The 20718-nt window shown below is 43.0% G+C and overlaps 1 protein-coding gene across 3 annotated transcripts in view; it reads left to right on the top strand.

Moving 5' to 3' along the window:
• The window catches only part of Rab7a (RAB7A, member RAS oncogene family), a 55375-nt gene that overhangs the window by 24765 nt on the left and 9892 nt on the right, over window positions 1-20718 (top strand). For all 3 annotated transcript variants that reach the window (XM_006995384.3, XM_006995385.4, XM_076567280.1), the window contains exons 2-3: window positions 8952-9012; window positions 12571-12697. In XM_006995384.3, coding sequence (XP_006995446.1) covers window positions 8960-9012; window positions 12571-12697 — 180 coding nt within the window. In that variant the 5' untranslated portion in view covers window positions 8952-8959. The remainder of the gene's footprint in view (window positions 1-8951; window positions 9013-12570; window positions 12698-20718) is intronic.

Here is a 20718-nt window from a genome sequence, read left to right as displayed (position 1 = left end):
AATACTGTGGTATATATGTATTGTTTCTCCTTCATTTTTCGGGGTTAAAAAAAATCGCTGTATGCATGTGTGCATCCCACACACACTGTTGGAGGTCAAAGGACATCTTTTGGAGTCAGCTCTTCATACCTTTTATGGGTTTTAAAAGTTGTACTAGGTCATCAGGCTTGCTCTGTAAGTGCTTTTGCACAGTGAGCCATCTCACAGGCTCCTCTTTCGGTGTTTGTTTGTTTTTTTGTTTTGTTTTGTTTTGGTTTTGGTTTTTCGAGACAGGGTTTCTCTGTGTAGCTTTGCACCTTTCCTGGAACTCACTTGGTAGCCCAGGCTGGCCTTGAACTCACAGAGATCCGCCTGGCTCTGCCTCCCGAGTGCTGGGAATAAAGGCATGCGCCACCACCGCCCGGCCTCGGTGTTTGTTTTGTGGGGTCTTTTCCTGTTTTAAATTTCGAGACAGTATAAGTCAAACTCACTGCAAGGCTGAGGATAACCTTAAGCTTAAGACCTTAAGTGTCTACTTCCCAGGAGTTGGGATTACAGGTGTACTCTACCTTGCCTGCTTTGTATTCCATTTTTTTTTTTTTTTTTTTTTTTGGTTTTTCGAGACAGGGTTTCTCTGTGTAGCTTTGCGCCTTTCCTGGAACTCACTTTGGAGACCAGGCTGGCCTCGAACTCACGGAGATCCGCCTGCCTCTGCCTCCCGAGTGCTGGGATTAAAGGCGTGCGCCACCACTGCCCGGCTGTATTCCATTTTTAATCTATTTATCTGTTGGTGGATACCTGGCTGATTTCATGTCCTAGCCATAGTGAACATGGGTGTGCAGGTGTACCTTTGGTGTGCTGGTGTGGTGTGTATCTTCTTTTGAAAAAGGTTTGTTAGATTCTTTGCTCACTTTTACAAAAATATATTTTTATTATTTCTAAGTGTGTGTGTATGTGTGTGCACATGCATGCACTTGCAGGTGCTCACAGAGGCAAAAGTTGTCAGATTCTCCTGGATAGTAATTATAGGTGGTTGTGAACTACCTGATGTGAGTGCTGGGAATTGAACCTAGGTCCTCTGGAAGAGCAGTGCTCTTAACTGATAAGCCATCTTTCCAGCCTATCTTTGCCTGTTTTTGCATGGGTTATTTTCATCCTATGAGGAGTTGTTGCTAATATGTTTTGGCTCTTAATTCCTTATTGAGGTGTATGGTTTTGTATAGGTATATTTTCTCATTTTGTAGGTTGTTTCTTCTTTCTGTAATAGTTTTACATCCTGAATTTTGTATTTGATAATAAACTATTTGTGATCCATGTGCTTGTCTTATCAAATGGCATAAAATCCCTTAAAAGGCCTTTATTTGTCCAAACTTTGTAGACCTTCACACCCAGGCAGGGTGAAACTGCTTGTACAGGTTGTAAAGATGCATTGAAGCTTTAGTCTGGCACATGGCGTTGCCCAGGTGGTTGTCCCTCTGGTGCTGTGGTTGCATTTCCCTTTGCTCTGGTGTTACACATAATTATTAGGATCGTTAACTGAAGCTTAGTCTCGGTGGATTCCAGAGACTTTCAGATAGGGTTTGAGCACCTATGGTCTGCTGAGACAATGGTCACAAATATTTTGAAGTGTACACTATTCTCTTGAATTCACATATCAGATTTACCCAGTGTTTGCCATTGAAAAGCCAAGATTTATTATGCTGTTCTTCTGAAGCAGGAGAGATGGGCAGATACTGGGTAATGAAACAGGAAGTATTATAGGTTGAGATTTGAAGTGGCACACTATATATTAATCCTAATAAAATACCCCCAAATACTTAGATCCACTCTGTGCAGTAGAACTTTCTGTTATGGTGAAAGTGTCCATATCTGCATTTAATTCCTGGTGATTATTAAGCACTTAAAATTGGGCTAGTGTTGCTGAAGAGAGGTGTTTAATTTATTGAATTGATTTTATTAAATGAAGCCAGCTGTGGCTAGTAATGACTATATTGTAGATTCAGATCTTAACCAGTGTTCTTGTTTTCATTCCAGACCCCTGCTCCTTTTTTTTTCTTTTCTTTTTTTTTTTTTTTTTTTTTTTTTGGTTTTTTGAGACAGGGGTTTCTCTGTGTAGCTTTGTGTCCTTTTTTCTTTATATTTTTCTTTTTCCTTCTGTCCTTTCTGGGAACTTTCCCAATGCTTGAGATGGATTAACCAGTAAAATGTCTTGAAGCTCCTGCCCCCTTTAAAATTATGATGTATGTATAGAGAGGTCAGAGGACAATCTGGGTGTTGATCATAGTCTCTGTTTGCACAGGTCAGGGTAGCCTATCTAAGAACATTCAGGGATTCTCCTGTCTCTGCCTCCCATCTCACCATGGGACACAGATATGTACTAGCTACCACATTTCGCTTCATGTGGCTCTGAGGATTTGTATGCAGGTCACCACAGCTGCACAGCATTTACCCACTGAGCTTCCCGAACTCATTTCTGACAGCGCCAAGGAAGGAATGCTTCTTCTCAAGAATTGCACATTCAGTGTTGAGTCTGTCTGTCTCTGCTGGCATGTCCCCGCCTTTGCCGTGTTCTGTTTGTACTGCCTCGGGTCTTGATGGTATCATTTGACTTCCCAGGTAGCGAGCCTCTAGAAAGCAGCTCTTTCCATCAATTTTCTTTTATATTGAACTGTGTGTTTGAGGAATGCTGGTGTTTCCAGCTTAGCATAAGGTGGTAAAACCCCAACACAAACAAGCATTCCTTTGGGTGAAACTTAAGTCCCGAATAATCACATTATCCCTTTTTGGAGACAGGCTTTCATAATACAGCTTAGGCACCCTTGACCTCACCATGTACCCAGGCTAGCTTCAAACTCATGATCATCCCGTTTGTAACCACCAAACGGTCCTGCTGGCAGAGCCCTGCACTTCTTGTGCTCTTCCTGTCAGTCAGGGTTACCGTCCAACTCTCTTGTTACTGGATGCTGTTTCCTCCTAGCCTCCCCTTATTCTAGTGTTAGCACCTCTTATGTCGATAGCTTCAGCCTTCCCCAGCATTGGGCCTTCATGGGGTAAGCATCTCTAGACTGTGGTTTCAGGACTTTCTCGTGGCCTGCAAAGCCCCATAGGATGTGGTTAATGGGCTGCTTGATTTTTGTTTCTTTCTCTGATGAGACCTATCAACATGCTGTTCTCTCTGCCTGAAAGACTTATTGCTATCTTTTTCTACTCTAAAGTAGAAACCAGGCTCACCTGGTTCTTCTATAGGAATCTGTTCCCAGTTCTTGAAGCTGTCATAACTGCCTTCAGCATAGCTTGATTTTTAGTCTACATGTGAACATACAGTTAGTATACAGAGTAACAGAGTTCATTAGAACATTTTCCTACATTGTTTTGTTTGATGTCTCATTCCCATCCCCCAGTATTTTATGTCTGTGTTTGGTGTGATTTCTGCCTGTAGTCTAGTGCCACTTTTTGTGTTTGATAATTGTTCAGTGTCTCCTTACTTACTCCTCTGTATAATGGCACCACTGCCACCGTCCCCCTTCCTTGCCCCACCTCCTGCAAGCATGAGGAAGTAGCCTTACCTGGATTTTCTTTTCTTTTCTTTTCTTTTAAAAGATTTTATTTATTATGTATACAGAAGAGGGTGCCAGATCTCATTACAGATGGTTGTGAGCCACCATGTGGTTGCTGGGAATTGAACTCAGGACCTCTGGAAGAGCAGCCAGTGCTTTTAACCTCTGAGCCATCTCTCCAGCCCTTACCTGGATTTTCTTAACCCTTGGGTTATTATTCAAAGTGGCCATTGTTATTCCTGCCCCCCAAGGACCAGCTGACATCTGTCCCCAAGTTATCCTCACCATCATACTTCTCAAACCAGGTGGTAGACATAAATTCTTTATTTTATTTAAAAAATTATGCATGTATTTTGTATATGAGTGCTCTGTCTGCAAGTATGCCTGCATGCCAGTAGAGGATGTGCTGTTGAGGTTACCCTTTAATCACTTGTTTTTTTGTTTGTTTGGTGTTTTTTTTTTTTTTTTTTTTTAAATATTGAGACAGGGTCTCACTGTGGAGCTCTGGCTGTCCTAGAACTTGCTATGTAGACTAGGCTGGCCTTGAATTCACAGAGATTTGCCCACCTTTGCCTCTCAAGTGCTAGGGTTAAAGGCATGTGCCACTATGCCCTGCTCTACTTGGCTTCTTAATGGTGATCTATCAAGGAATCCTGGGCCCAGTTGCTTCTGCTACCGCACAACTCCTTAGCAGTGCTTGGAATTAACTGATGCTGCTGTTGAAGTCTTCTGTCATTAGCTCCTCAGAATTAAAAATCCAAATTCATATTTATATTTTCTCTTTTCCCTATCAAAACCATAACAAGTTTTCACTTAAAACATCTTTTTAGGGAGCCGGGCGGTGGTGGCGCACGCCTTTAATCCCAGCACTTGGGAGGCAGAGCCAGGCGGATCTCTGTGAGTTCGAGGCCAGCTTGGGCTACCAAGTGAGTTCCAGGAAGGGCGCAAAGCTACACAGAGAAACCCTGTCTCGAAAAACCAAAAAAAAAAAAAAAAACATCTTTTTAGATAGTATATGCTCGATGCTTTTCCCGGAGCCAATAAAGGCTGGTATCACCTGTGCCTCCTGAGCTTCGTTGGTAAAAAGCAAAATATACCCTGGTTAGTAAGTTATGCTGGGACCCAGCAACATGTGCTGTGTGTGTCCTTCATGGGGGAAGGGAGCTTTTTCCTTTAATGTTTAAGTGTGCTCTGCCATGAGGGACTTTCATGTCTTTTGGGCCTAAACCAAATGCTGAACGAACTCTTGAAAGAACTCCCACTGTTGATGCCCACTGATGCCTGTTGGTGGCATGTGGAAACTGTGAGTCTGAATGGAGGATCTCTCCATCTCTGAATTCTTCTCCAGCTCTTGCTGCCTCTCAAGGAAAATTATCCCACAGACAGAAAGAATTCAGAAATATTTTTCTCTCTCCTCTCTCCTCCTGGTGCTGAGGATAAAGCCCTAGGGCCTTTGTATGGGCTAGACAGGTCCTCTTACCACAAAACAGCATCCTTAGTTCCAGAGACATTCCTTACATTTCTCCTTCCACATTTTTCATATATCAACAACATAGAAGAATCAATATAAGAAAATTGAATGCTGAGACACTGTTTGCTGTTGTGGTAATTTGGTGGCTTTGGGACAGCATTCCTCTACAGTTTCCGGTTTGCAGATAAGAAAGTGACTCGGGGTGTCTCCCTTCACTGCTGCAGAGTAGGCATGTTAGGTGCTCTGTGGTACTGCCTGTGAGTAGAGACTCAGTGGGAAGGAAACAGAGGGGTCAGTATGCATGAGCAGAGCCTGAGTGGAGTTCTTCCTTTCTGATACTCAGAGAGGCGATTAAGAAATCAAGCTATGACCAGGACATGTGGTACACGCCTGTAGCTGGAAGTTTTCCTGTGTTGCAGCTGCTCAGACCCAAATAAACATACAGAGGCTTATATTAATTATGAACTGTATGGCTATGGCCTATGGCTCAAGCTTCTTGCTAGCTAGCTCTTATAACTAAACTCAGCCCATTTCTATAAATCTATATGTCGCCACATATTCTGTGGCTTTACCTGTGTGCCATTACATGCTGCTCCCTGGACGGCAGGATGGCGTCTCTCCAGCCAGCACTCAGGAGGCAGAGACAGGCTGTGGGTCTCTTGTGAGTTCAACATAGTGAGTTCCAGGACAGCCAGAGCTACATTGTGAGACACTGTCTAAAGCCCCCTCCCCCCCCCCCCCCCCCCCGCCCAAATAAAAGAAAGGAAATCTTCGCAAAACCTCTCTTTTTAATCTCTTTCTTAACTCTGCCCCTTAGATTCAAAACTTGCCCGCTGGCATAGTGTCATCTCCATCTCCAAAAGTGATTCTAGACCTTAAATGAGACTGTGACCTTGCTTAGTCACCCCGGGATGGGGAGGAATAAGGCTCCGTAAAGAATGTATGGTTTAGGGTATGACAGGAGGCTTCAGCTCTCATACACAGCCTGTACCCAGCACTGGCCCATTTTTTTCTGACCAGCGCAACTGAGTTTAAGAGGTGCTGTCTTCATAGAGCAAGCCATGAGCATGGGGTTTGGGTAGACTAGCCAAAACTCTCTGATGGTTGCTCCCCCACCCCCAAGACAGCGGTTCTCTTGTAGCCTTAGCTATCTTGGAACTCACTCTGTAGACCAGGCTGGCCTCCATTTCACAAAGATCTGCCTGCCTCTGATTAAAGGGATGTGCCACCACCGCCTAGCTGATGATTGATCTTGATTACCAACTTCATTTGATTGAAAGGCACTTAGGAGATGTATAAGGCTTATCTTTGGGTGTCTCTATGATGGCATTATTACATTTACTTTATTTTGTGTATGTGTGTGTGCATGTCCCAGCATACATATGGAGGTCAGAGGACAGCTTTCAGGAGTTGGTTCTCTCTTTCCAACCTGTAGGACTGGGGATTGAACTCTGGTCATTAGGCTTGGAGGCAAGTCCCTTTACCTGCTGAGCCATCTCACTGACCCAATAGACAATTAAGTCAGGAGGCATTCTTTGAATGTGGCTGGTACTGTCCCATACCTTGGCGCAGGGTTGGAGGGTAGTTATGAAATAAAGGACAAGGAGGAGACCTAGTGGTACAGACTTACTTGCTGTATACTTTCTGGGCATCATGAGGTCTTGTTTCACTCCACACCCTCCCTGCCATGATGTTCTACCTCCCTGTGGAACCACAGTCTTGGCAACTGCCCTAATGCCTTTGAAACTGTGATCTAGAGTAAATCATTTTAAGAGGGTCTCCGTTTTTGTCACAGCAAATAGCTTTCCATTAGTTCATGAGATACCACTCTCATTTCTACACTGTCCCTGTATCCAGAAACAATGGAAAACGTCACTTTGAGAGGCATGTGATTCCTCTTCCCTGTGGGCCAGTCAGGACAGTATCTCCTGTTCCTGTGTGCTCTTGGGTGTACTGTCACCCATGGAAAAAGCAATTGTCAGCAACTGGCCCTGGCACTGTGGCCTCCTGCTTCTTTCTTTGCCTGCTGGACTATGTTCTGTTAGTCACCTGTGTTTGGGACATTAAAATTATAGCAACCAATATTTACCAGTTTACATACAGTACTCAACTAGCAAGTAGTAGTTTGAAACCTACTCATTTTCTGGTAAGTCACTAACTGCGGAGCCCTTTTTTGTGAATTGATGAAGGTTTGACAAGTGCTGGTGCGGTTAAGCATTTTGTACATTGTATGGTCAGGGGAAGCAAAGGCCCTAGAGTTGCACTGCCAGGTATTGTTCATTTGCTAACTAACCCTGTGTTTGCTCATTCTTTACTTGGCACTAGGCACAAAGAGAGTAAATTGTCCTTGTGGAGACCGTTAGAAAGGGGAGACTATAGTTAGCATATATACAGATGTGTATAAGTGCTTAAAAGCAGCAAACAGTAGTTGGGGGAAGGAGTGTGGTGTATAGTGGGCTTTCTTAGATCATGCCCCCAGATCATGACAGAGACTTACTGTTAATTATGAATGCTCAACCTTAGCTTAGGCTTGTTTCTATCTAGCTTTTTTTTCTTTTTTTTGAAACTTAACCCATTTCTGTTAATCCTTGTGCTGCCCTGAGACTCGTTTACCTCATACGTACTGTCCATCTTGCTTTCCTGTTTCCTCTGTGTCTGGCTGGCTATTGGCAGTTCAGCTTTTTATTAGACCAATCAGGTTCCTTAGGCAGATAAGATAAAACAGCAACACATCTTTACATAGTTAAACAATTATTCTGCAATACAAACAAATACAGCACTTCTTTATATAATTAAACAAATATTCTGTTCCACTCCGGTGGTGTGTCTTAGTTAGGTTACAATTTCTGTGATGAAATGCCATGACCAAAAGCACCTTGGGGATGAAAGGGTTTGATTTATTTATTTATTTATTTATTTATTTATTTATTTATTTATTCATTCATTCATTCATTCATTCATTTATTCATTTAATTTTTTTTTTTTCTTCGAGACAGGGTTTCTCTGTGTAGCTTTGTGCCTTTCCTGGATCTCACTCTGTAGACCAGGCTGGCCTCGAACTCACAGAGATGCGTGCGCCACCACCGCCCAGCCCAGGGTTTATTTTTTTACTTATATATCTCAATTCATAGTTCATTGAGGGAAGCCAAAGCAGGAACTCAAACCAGATGGGAACTTGGAGGCACGAGCTGATGCAGAAGCCATAGAAGATTACTATTTACTGGATTGCTCATGGCTTGCTCAGCCTGCTTTCGTATAGAACCCAGAGCCACCAGCCCAGGGTTGGCACCACACACAATGGGCTGGGCTCTCCCACATCAATCACTAATTAAGAAAATGGCCTACAGACCTGCCTACAGCCTGATCTTATGGAAGCATTTTCTCAATTGAGGTTCCCTCCTCTCTGATGACTCTAGCTTGTGTCAAGTTGACATAAAACTACCAAGTACCAGTGCTGCTTGAATAAAGTGGTTCCTATCCAGGTGTCATGATGTAGGCTTTTAATCCCAACACAAGGGAGTTTGAGGCCAGCCTAGTCTATGGATTGAGTTGCAGGACAGCCAGAGAAACCTTGTCTTGAAAAACCAAGAATAAAAACAAGTAAGTACAAAAGTGGTTCCCTTGCTTAAGCAGTGAGGCAAATCTTCACTTGGGAACTCTTGACTCTGTTTGGGGCATTAATCCCAACTGATGATGTGAGGAATGGATTCAGCATTTGAGAGAGGGGGAAACATCTTCATCCTTGCAGCTCCTGCTCAGCAGCTGTCTAGGCTAGCTCAAGGGTTCACGGTTCTGCTAAGGATGTGTTCTCCTCTTCAGGATCCAGGGGCAATCTTGAGTGAAGGCTGGGCTCTTCTGGCTGAGTAGAGTGGCAGTACAGGAGACAGTGTCTGCTCTGGTCTTTCCTCGGCTCACCTGTGCTTTTCTTATTCTTCTTCCTACAGCTTAAAGGATGACCTCTAGGAAGAAAGTGTTGCTGAAGGTCATCATCCTGGGAGATTCTGGGTAAGTAGTTCTCATGAATTCGAGCTCACAGATGGGCTTGAAGCCTCATCTTCACTGATTCCCACGACTGACAGTTCCACATTCTGCTCTGGACCTTACTGTTGGGATATAGTAAAAATTTGAATTCCTTTGGTGTGTATTTTTGTTGCTTGGTTTTTGGCATGGGTGTGTGTGCATGTCCCTGTATGGGTGTGTGTTTTCATGGGAATACAACCCAGGGCCTTGAGCATGTTAGGCATGCACTCTACCACAGCTATATCGCTGTCTCTTTTAATATGTTTCGGTTTGGGGTTTTTTGGGACGGGGGGAGTGGAGGTCTGAACCCTGTAAATGATAGTCATTTTTCTGAATCCTTTTCTATACCATCTGGCTAGACTAGGAAGTGCTGGTCTCATGATCTCTTATTGCCAATACCTTGCTATGAAGATGCGGATCTGCCCGCATGTGCATTAACATCTCCCTTCTGTGCCTGACCAGTTATACGTGAAAGAGGACCAGAATCTAGTATTTTGTTTCTAGATCATCCACTCACCAAGTATGAATTCTTCAATGGTTATTAAGATTGTCTAGTTGTGGGGTGTTGAGTTTAAACGGGGTCTCATCTTGTAGTTCTAGCTGTCCTGGAATTCATTGTGTAAACCAGACTGGCCTCAAACTTGCAAGAAATTAGCCTGCCTCTGCCTCTCAGTTGTTTTCTATTACAGTTTTCGGACTCAGTTTCTTATGTCACTCAATGACAGCCTTGCTTCACTGAGGATTTGTGTATAAAATAGTAAGTTGGCACAGTGGTACATGCCTGTCATCCCAGCTACTTGGAAGGCTGAGATGGGAAGGTTACTTAAGCCTGGAAGGTTGAAGCCAGCCTAGGCAGCATAGACCCTGCTTCTGAAAAAGAAGACAATAAGAACATGCAAAAAAGCAGGTGGTATGCTCCTCTGGTTTAAAGTCCCTTTTTTTCCCTTAAGAGTCAGGGATTTATCTGTCTCATTTAGCCTATTTGAATTGCTTAAGGAACCCTTGAACTAGTATTTTCTTGTCCTGCAGCTGTATGCCAGTGGTGTAGAGTGTAGGGCTAATGTCTCCTGCCCAGTGTTGTCAGAGATGTCTTAGTCCTTAGAGCTGTGCTGACCAAGCTTGTCTGAAAGGAGTCTCAGGGACTTGGATCCATTACAGATTCTTCCCTATGAGTTCTCTTGAGAAGGAGCCCAAGGCCTCACACGTGAAGTCAGTGGTCAGCTATTGAACTACACCCAGCCCAGCACTGCTGCCTTGGGCTGTGTGTTCGTCCAGGTCTTCTGAATATGTATTTGTTTCTTTGTGGAAAGCCATGGACAAGGAATGCTTTAGCTCTGTCTTTAGGTTGCATTACCTTGACCCTACCCTTACCTAACCAAACACTTGGTTGGTGTGTTTTCTTAGTGAAAAAATTCCTTCAGAGGAACATCTTTGAGTTGTTTTTTTTTTTAATACATTTTATTTATTATTACTGTGTGTGCATGTGATAGAGGTCAGAAGACAATGTGCAAGAGTTGTTTTTCCTTTCACTATGGGAGTTCTGGGAATTGAATTGAGGTCATCAGGCTTGTCAACAGGTACCTTTACCTGCTGAGCCATCTCACAGACTGTTTTATTGTGCTTTGTTTAGGCTTTATTTTTGAGACAAAATATAAGTGGCTCAGATTACCCTTGAATTCATATGCAGCCCCGTCTAGCCTCAAGCTTCTAATCCTGTTAGCTCACTCTTTCAAGTGCTGAATTCCAGTCATGTGCTTGGAGGAACATTCTTTTCTAGCTGGCTATTGATGCTTTCTGCTGTGTGTCAGCTAAGTCAGTGGCTTCTTCCTGGTATTATTTGATCACAATGAGTAATACACTAAACACCTGAGATTACAGTGGTGTGTTTGGAATGGTAGAGTGAGCTTATTATAGAACTTTGTTTTAGGAGTATATATCTGCCTGCCTTCTGGAAGGGAAAAAAAAAATTAAATCTAGGTTCTACCATTTGAGCTGCCTGTACTGAAACTTAGAAACTGTGTTCTGTATATGATGAACATCTGTACTGTGGGTTCTTTCTTGTTTTGTGTTTTTGTATTGTACTGCTGTGCTGGAAACAAAGGGGCTCTGCCACTGAGCTAATCCCTTCTTCCCCTTGTTGCACAAATCCCAAATGGTCTTACAATAAAATAACCTGGAGCCAGATATTGGGGTAAATGCTGAAAGATCAGAGAGACAAAGGAACAAGTCACTAGAGAAACTTCTCACCACTACGGAATCGTCAGGCTGAATGGAAGGCAAGATCTTGTCTCCATGAATCCTCTAACTGAAAGCCTCTGAGTCCTCAGCTGAAAGGCTTTATTTACTTAGTTCCTGTCTCCTCATGCCTTATATGCCTTTCTCTACCCAGCCATTTCACTTCCTTCTAGTGCTGTGATTAAAGGCGTGTGTGCTTCCCAAATACTGGTAGCAAAGGCATGTGATTCCCAAATACTGGGATTATTAAAGGTGTGTGCCACCACTGCCTGGCCCTGTTTCTCTCCTAGACTGAATCAATCTCATGTAGTCCAGGGTGGCTTTGAACTCACAGAGATCCAAACAGATCTCTGCCTCCTAAGTGCTAGGATTAAAGGTGTGTGCCACCACTGCCTGGCCTCTATGTTTAATCTAGTGGCTGGCTCTGTACTCTGATCCTCAGGCAAGCTTTATTTGATGTACAATATATCACCACACCCCCTGTATTTGTTTTTATTACATTTTTTTTAAATTTTGCATGGGGGCATATTCATTTTGTTTCTGTATAAGTGTAGGGATTGTACATGTCCTGGTGCATGTGTGGAGGTCAGTATAATTTGCAAGAATCCCCACACCAGTGAAGCCTGGGGGTTGAAGTCATGTTGGGCTTGGCAGTGCCTTTCCCTGATGTTTTAGTTCCTTTTCTACTGCTGTGATGAGACACAATGACAAAAACAACTTACACAGGAAAGAGTTTATTGGGGGCTTACAGTTTCAGAGGGCGAGTCAGTGACCATCATGTTGGGGAGCATGGCAGCAGGCAGGCCTAGCTCTGGAGCAGTAGCTAGGAGCTCAGATCATGATTTGCAGCTACTAGGCAGAGAGTAGAGATTCATTTGAAACCTTAAAGCCCATCCCCAGTGACGCATCCCTCCAACAAAAAACCAAGTATTCAAATATATGAGCTAATGGGGGCCTTTCTTATTCAAACCCCCAAACCTGCTGAGCCACCCTGGCAGCCTCTCCCCCTGCACTATCCCAGGAAAATACCAACTTTCTAGTATGTGATGGTAGGGTGATTATTGATGCTACCCTTGGCTGAGAGGGAGACACCTGGTCTCAATCATGACAGACTGGTTCCTTTGTTCCTTTGCTTTGTTTTGTTTTTCAAATTGCAGTACTGGGGGTTAAACCCAGGGTCTGTGTGTCAGGCAAGCACTTTACCAACTGAACTCTCTCTCTAGCCCAGACAGGTTGCTTTTTCAGTTGCAAGTGCAAGTTGATTTCAGTCCCTTATCTGACTTAGACTAATGTTTCCTCCAATTTCAGTGTTGGAAAGACATCGCTCATGAACCAGTATGTGAATAAGAAGTTCAGTAACCAGTACAAAGCCACAATAGGAGCAGACTTCCTGACCAAGGAGGTGATGGTGGATGACAGACTTGTCACCATGCAGGTAAGCCACTGCAGAGCTGCTAGCCTGACTGTTTGTTACTGCATCTTCTTAAAAATGTATTCCTTATGTGTGTATCAGGGGACAACTTTGTGGAGCTGGCTGGTTCTTTCTACCTGTATGTGTGTTGTAGGGATTGACTGGAAACACTTTACCTGCTGAGTCCTCTTGCAGGCACAGCTTATTGACTATAAGTTGTTTTTCACATCTAACTGTTGTAGGTGGACGTTTCCTTCCCTCTTGCCAGTTCCCAAATAACCGACATGAGACTCAATTATGGATGCTTGGCCGATAGCTCAGGCTTATTACTAACTAGCTCTTACAACTTAAATTAGCCCATTTATATTAACCTAGATTCTGCCACGTGGCATTAACCTCTCTTTCATCTTGCACCTTCTGTTTCTTCTCTATGTCTTGCGGGTGACTCCTGACTCCACCCTCCTTCCCAGTGTTCTTAGTCTGCTTTTCCTGCCTAATCTTATCCTGTCCAGCTCTTGGCCAGTCAGCTTCTTTATTAAACTAATCACAATGTCATTTACAGTGTACAGAAGGATTATTCCACAGAAGCTTGTTTTCTTCCCTGTTTCTCAAACCTACTGTAACATTCAAAGAATTGTTATATAAAATAAAAGGCAACCAGTTTAAACTTGATTGGAGGCATAGTAGGGATGGAGTCCGGGGCCTCATGCCTGCTGAGTGCACATGTTCGTTCACATGTTCCCAACACTAAGCTAGACCGCCAGCTCTAAATTTGAATTTTATATTGCAAGACAACTAGGAATTTTTGTAAAATTTAATTTAGCTAGGTTTATTTGTTGTCTGGTTTTTGGTGGTGGTGTTTTTTCCCCCCTAAATTTAGCAACAAAATGTCTTCACTTCTCTTTCTTTCTCTCTTCTTTCTTTCCTTCTTTCTTCCTTTCTTTCTTTCTTTCTTTCTTTCTTTTTCTTTCTTTCTTTCTTTCTTTCTTTCTTTCTTTCTTTCTTTCTTTCTTTCTTTCTCTCTCTCTCTCTTTCTCTCTTTCTCTCTTTCTTTCTCTCTTCTTTCTTTCTTTCTTTCTTTCTTTCTTTCTTTCTTTCTTTCTTTCTCTCTTTCTCTCTTTCTCTCTTTCTCTCTCTCTTTCTTTTTCTTTCTTTCTCTCTCTCTTTCTCTCTCTCCTTGCTTTCTTTCTTTTTCTTTTTTTTTTTTTTTTTTTTTTTTCGAGAAAGAGTGTCTCTGTAGCTTTGCGCCTTTCCTGGAACTCGCTTTGGAGACCAGGCTGGCCTCAACCTCACAGAGATCCGCTTGCCTCTGCCTCCTGAGTGCTGGGATTAAAGGCGAGCACCATTATCGCCAGGCCCTTCCCTCCTTCCCTTCCCCTCCCCTCTTTCCCCTCCCTCCCCTTTTTCTTTTAAGATTGGTGCTGTAGGGTCTGTCTGTCTGTGCAGCCATGACTGTCCTGGAACTCATGCTGTAGACTAGGCTGGCCTTGCACTCAAACAGCTGCACTTGCTCTGCTGGAATTAAGGTCTTGAGCCACCATTCGGCTTATCTCTTAGTCTCTTTGTCAGTGCTTCAGGTCAGAAATCTTTGTGTGCTTCCTAACGTCTCACAGCAAGTAATAAGGTGCATTAGGCATGCAACTTGGTGCACAAGTGCAGGCAGACACACACATAGCTAAACCCTTTTTATAAGGTTGAGTGCTGTTAAGCCAGTCTGCTGTTTTCGTGTGTCTGCTCAGCTTCATGCCCCAAGTGTGTTAGTGGTCCCAATGAAACATACTTTTTGAAAATCTTCATTTTATGGCTATACACTTTTTGTTGTTGAGGCATTTTGTGTAGTGTGTACACGTTCTTGTGGAGAAACACTTTCAGAAAAAGAATCTCAATTTTTGTCTTGTCTTCTGGTGGTCCATCATGCCCCTTCAGGTAGTTGGTACAGCAACATCAAACTAGAGAGACAAGAGATTAACTTTGAATTTCACATTAGATCTTTGAATTCTACATTAAAGCTAAGGGCTGACACCCCATATTTTATTTTTTTGGTGTGTGTGAATGCAGGTGCATGTGTACCAAGTCATGAGTGTGCAGGTTAGAAAACAACTTCAGGTGTTGATCTTTACCTTCTTATCCCCTCCCCCTAATTTTTGGGTTTTTTTTCCTAGATAGGATCTCACTTTGTAGCTCTGGCTGACCTGGAACTTGCTGTATTGACCAGGCTGGCCTTGAACTCAGAATAATTGACCTGTGTCTGCCTCCTGAGTGCTAGTATTAAAGGTGTGCACCATTATAGCCAGCTTCCACCTTGTCTTGAGACAGGGTCTTTGTTCTTACTTTCCCACTCCATGGACTAGCCTTCTGAGCTCCTGGGAATCCCTGCTCTGTCGTCTGTCCCCTGGTGTATTGCTGCCATTGGAGATGCTCCTCCAGTGTGTCTGCTTTATATGTGTGATGAGGAGCAGAAATCAGGTCCTCCTTTAGGACCCCATTTTGTTTTTTAAATTTTATTATTTTTATTTTTTATATTTATTTATGTGAATTGATGTTTTGCCTGTATATATGTCTGTTTGAGGGTGTTGGATCCTCTGGAATTGGAGTTATAGACAGTTGAGAACTTGTCATGTGGGTGTTGGGAATTGAACCTGGGTTTTCTGCAAGAGTAGCAGTGCTGTTAATCAATTGCTGAGCCATCTATCTCTCCAGCCCGTCCTTTTTTCTTTTTTTAAAGATAGTCTTTCATTTAGCCTTTTATGGGGCTTGGGGAACCACAGGGCTCATATAAGTCCAGGCTGGTCTCAAACTCTGTAGCAGAGGATGATGGCCTTGATTGTTTGATCTTCCTGCCTCTGCCTCCTGAGTGTTGGGATTATGGGCTGCTGCCACCACACCTAGCACAAAGGTAAGAACTCTTAATTGGCTCACATTTTAGGGTAGAGTTAATGTAAGTCAGCCTTCCCCAGCCTACCCTTAGGCATCTGGAGATTTTCAAAACACCTGAGTGAAAGTTAAAACAAATTTGAGAAAAGGAAATTTCCAGATTATAGGAACAAAGAAAGTGAAGCTATGATAGGCTCAGAGGCTCCTGCCACTGGAATGGGTGTAGATGGACTTTCTTTGGATCACCAGCTCCCAAATAATGACATGGAGACTTAATTATGAAAGCTTGGCCTTAGTTTATTCTGGTTTCCAACTAACTCTCTTTTTTTTGTTTTTCGAGACAGGGTTTCTCTGTGTAGCTTTGCACCTTTCCTGGATCTCTCTCTGTGTAGACCAGGCTGGCCTCTAACTCACGAAGACCTGCCTGCCTCTGCCTCCCGAGTGCTGGGATTAAAGGTGTGTGCCACCAGTGCCCGGCCCAACTAACTCTTAAAATTTAAATTAACCCATTTCTATTCATCTGCGTTCTGCCACATGGCTTGTTACCTCTTGATACTGTATGTCTGACTGTCGGTCTCCCCCTCCCCCCCAGTCTCTGGGGAATCCCCCTCACCTCAGATTCCTCCCAGAGCTCCTGTCTCTATCCATTAGTCCTGACTCTCCTCTCTTGCCTAGCTGTTGGCTGTTTAGCTCTTTATTAAACCAATCAGAAGGTGCCTTAGGTGGAGGAGGTTAAACAGAGACACATCTTCACAGTGTACAGAAGAATTATCCCACAACAGATGGGATGATTTTTAAGTTTCAGCTGTGAAAGGACGGGAGAAGTAAGTTACTTCTTACCGTGTGGGGAGCTAAAGCTGAGAAACACACACTCCACACCACATGGTTGGGCCTCAGACAGAATGTACAAACAGGACAGTGAGACAGGCCAAAGCATGGCAGTGGGCTTGAGGGCTTGCTCTGGGTGTGTTTAGGGAAGGGAGAACTTGGAATTGAACCTAGCATTTCTGCTGTTGGGCTCTGTCCCAAGGTCTTTTTAAACCAGTGTCTTGAGACAAGGTATCATTTAGCTTCCCAGGCACTGACCTTGAACTTGCAGATCTCTTCTCAGCCTCCCCAATAGCTGGAATTAAAGGTTTGCCTTCCCAGATCCAGCTTCATATGTGTAGAATCTAAGTTTATACTCTTCAAAGAACAGGACTCTATCTTGAAGAATTCAACAGAAACTCGTATCATTCTTGACAAAAACCGAGATTAGTTTGTGGGACAACTTAAAATTGGAGTGAGAAGATATGCTCCTGACCATATGCGGAAATCATATGCCACATGAAATCTTCACAATGACTGTCGTTTTTTAAAAAATGGGAATAGAAACCAGAATGGGAAAAAAATGCTATTAAAAATGAGGAATGGAAAAGTCAGAACTTCAAAAACTGAAAAAACAACATCAAAATAAATGAAAGACACTGTTAAACTATAGAAGCCCAGTAAGCTGCAAAGGTTGGGCAAGGTTTCAAAAAGAACCTGAGACTGGCTAGGCATAGTGGTGCATGCCTTTGATCCCAACACTTAGGAAGCAGAGGCAGGCAGATTTCTGTGGATCTCCATGAGGCCCGCCTAGTCTTAGTGAAGGAAAGACATCCAGAGCTACATAGTGAGACCCTGTCTTGGAAAAACAAACAAAAGGAACCTGAGATTGCAGGAAACCAAATGGTAGCCCAAGAGCTCCCAGAAATAACAGGTGACTTGTAGGAAGGGCGGCTAGGCTAGTGCTCTCCACAGCAGCAGGGGTGCCAGCTCAAATGCAGGAGCTGGACTGGGGTTCTGTGGGTCACAGGTTAAGAATTTAGATCTCAGCCACACTGCTGCAATAATGCAATCCAGGGGGTCACAACTGTGGAGACCCCCAGGGCAGAAGGTCCAGGAGAGGGTAGAATGAGTTAGTAGCTTTTGAGTGATGGGGCAGAGTCTGGAGTGGGCGCCACATATTTCTCGGCTTGTAGTAAAAGATAAATAGAAAAGAAGGAATCACAAAAAAAGAACCCATTGGTGACCTCCTTGGTCTTAGAAAGTACATTTTACATTTAAAAAGGAGCCAGGTCTGGTTTCACAGGCCTACAATCCCAGCTAGTTCAGGGTCATACAGGCCAATTGATATATATTTTTTTTTTACAGATAGCCCAGGCTGCCCTCAAACTCTTAGAATTCTTTTGCCTTTTCCCCCCAAGTGTTAGGTGTGGGGGCATGAATTTAATAGAGGAAAATAATCTTGCATCTACAGAGAAGAAATCAAATAGGCAATATAGATTTGAGGAGAAAAAATTAATAGAACTTCTACAACTTTGGGAATTTCAGTTAGCAGTAAATTAGACATAGCAGAAAGGACCAACAGAGAAAACTGGCAGGAAATGGAGCGGAAGGCTGTATGAGGTCACTACCACTTACTTGATTTTATTTTGTTCTGGGCTTTACACATGCCCAGCAAGTGTGATTTCCAGCACAGACCCACTTATAATCAATTTCAGGAGGAATAAGATTACGCTGGGCAGCAATGGTGGTGTACACCATTAATCCCAGCACTCTGCAGGAAGAGGCAGGTCATTCTCTGTGAGTTCGAGCCCAGCCTGGTCTATAGAGCGATTTCCAGGACAGGCTCCAAAAGCTACACAGAGAAACCCTGTGGGGGAGGGGGGTAGTGAAATTTGCCAAGAATTTCCCAGAACTGACATTGCACCCATTCAGAGATCCAGAAATACCAACTTCCCAGGAAGGATAAATAAAAAATGTACATGAATGACATAGTAATACCCACTCTCAAAAGGCGAAAGAGGAACCAAGGCGAGTGTGGCCGTGGAAGCCAAGGAAGGAGCAGCCGTGCAGTTGCCAGGTTGCCAGTTAACCCACCGTAGCACCGCAGGCACAGCAGTAGTGGGTGTTGTCTGAAAGGCCTGGGCAGCAGGTTGCTTTTAGAATTCGAACTCTGGATACAGGTTCTTTCTCCTCCGGCCTCCACGAGTGCCCCACCACAAAGACACACAAATAAGAATAAAACACACCTAAAGGCATAGAGCTAGAGGAGGAAGTCAGTTCATGATAGAATGCTTGCTGTGAATGTCTAATTCAGCTGTTATTTGGTTTAAAAGGGCTTATTGGGAAATGGTAATCATTTTTACTATTTTCTACAGAGAAAATATTTTACTGTTTAAAATAACCCTGGACTTTTAAATTATAACCTGTCTTTATGTTCAAGCTATCTGTATATTATTTCTCCTGCAGTTGTACATAAAATGTTTTTACATTTAAAAAAATACTATAGAATTGTATTACATGAAATATATAGAATATACAAATTCATAGAGACAGAAAGATTAGACGTTATCTCCAGATGGAGAAGAAATATAGAGCAATGATTTCCTAAGTACAGAATCTCTGTTTTTGTGATGGAAAAGTCCCACAAATGGACAGTAGTATAAGAACATAATATCATGAATGTAATAAATCAATACAATTAATGTAATTAATGAATATCATAAATATAATTATTGAATGAATACTGTAAATGTAATCAATGAATACCACAAGTGTAATTAATATCATGAGTAATTAAAAAAATAAATAAAAAAAAAGTGGTTAGGACGATCCTGGATTCAGTCCCCAGCACAACATAAAACTGAATGTGGGGCTGGAGAGATGGCTCAGAGGTTAAGAGCACTGGCTGTTCTTCCAGAGGTCCTGAGTTCAGTTCCCAGCTACCACATGATGGCTCACAACCATCTACAATGAGATCTGGCTCCCTCTTCCGGCCTGCAGACAGAACACTCACTGTATACATAATAAATAAATAAGTCTTTAAAAAAAAAAAAAAAAAAACTGAATGTGGTGGTGCTTCCTTATAATCCCAGCCCTTGGGAGCTGCAGGCAGAAGGATCAGAAGTCTAAGGCCACCTTTAGCTGCAGAGTAAGTTCAAGGTCACTGTGGGCTGGAGAGATGTTGAAATGTTTTACGAGCTTTTTTCAGAGGACCCAGGTTTGAATCCCAGCATGCACAGTGGTATACACAACCGCCTATAACTCTAGTCCCAGGGAATCAGATGATCTTTTCTGGCCTCTTTGAACACCAGGCATGCACATGGTACACAGACATACACGCAGGCAATAATAATAAAAATTTTAATTAGAAATGAATTGTATAATAAAATTGATTTGTCATAGAATGTAAGGATACCCTCCAGTATAACTTTAAATAATCTCCAAATTACTTATAAGACCTAATCCCATGTAAGCAGTTATTAGACTGTGTCTAGGAATAATGATAAGAAGGGAAATCCATAAATGCCTACTAAAGTCATGGCCTCTTGTTAGTTGGATCCTCAGGTGTGGCCCACATTGGGTCCTACTGTATGGAAACCAGGATTTGGGTTACGGGTTGTGAGGTCCAGTGAAGAGCAGTGGTGGCTGTTTTACCATTTGTATTTCTGATACTATTAAGGAAAAAGCTAGGAGTCAGCTATTGGTGAACACTCAGGAACTTGGCGAGCTGAAATCACTGAAGCAGTGGTATTGGCACAGACACAGAAGGCCATGGGACAAGCCATAGGCACAGGACCTTGCTGGGAACTCTGAGGACAGAGCTTCTACTCGGACTGGAGTGGAACCTGCAGGCAAAGTGGCTAGAGGCTTCAGGGCCTGGGTGAGGTGGAAAAACATAAAGTAAAACTGTTCAGATGTAAAGTAGAGGCTGTTTTTGACCTTTGACATTTAAAGTGCAGCAAGAACAAGTCATAAAAGATCAAGATTATATGAGACCACATTAAATCAAATACCTAAAGACGGTGATTCCCGGAAAGCCAAAGAATCACTGACCAGGAGCACATGCTGGCGTGCAGCCTGTGGTTAAGTAGGCAGAATGGCAGCCTGTGGCAAGTGGCAGGTCACAGAGAAACCTTAATGGCCTAGAAGCCTGATTTCAGGGATTGGAGTAATGTCAAGGTGGCTTAAGAGTATTCCTTGCAACCCTGCATATGAGGATGGATGGATGGCCAGGGAATAAAGTGCGGAACAATAAGGCCGTGGGTACGGTTAGCTGTTAACTTTGGATATGAGAAAAGACAAGTGGAAAGAGATTTACTGCAGAGTACTATTGGTGTAAGACGTTTCTTCAAGAGCCATTT

The sequence above is a fragment of the Peromyscus maniculatus genome, chromosome 3 (genome assembly GCF_049852395.1).
Source record: "Peromyscus maniculatus bairdii isolate BWxNUB_F1_BW_parent chromosome 3, HU_Pman_BW_mat_3.1, whole genome shotgun sequence".
Lineage (NCBI taxonomy): Eukaryota > Metazoa > Chordata > Mammalia > Rodentia > Cricetidae > Peromyscus > Peromyscus maniculatus.
This window is presented reverse-complemented; position numbering and strand designations above follow the sequence as displayed.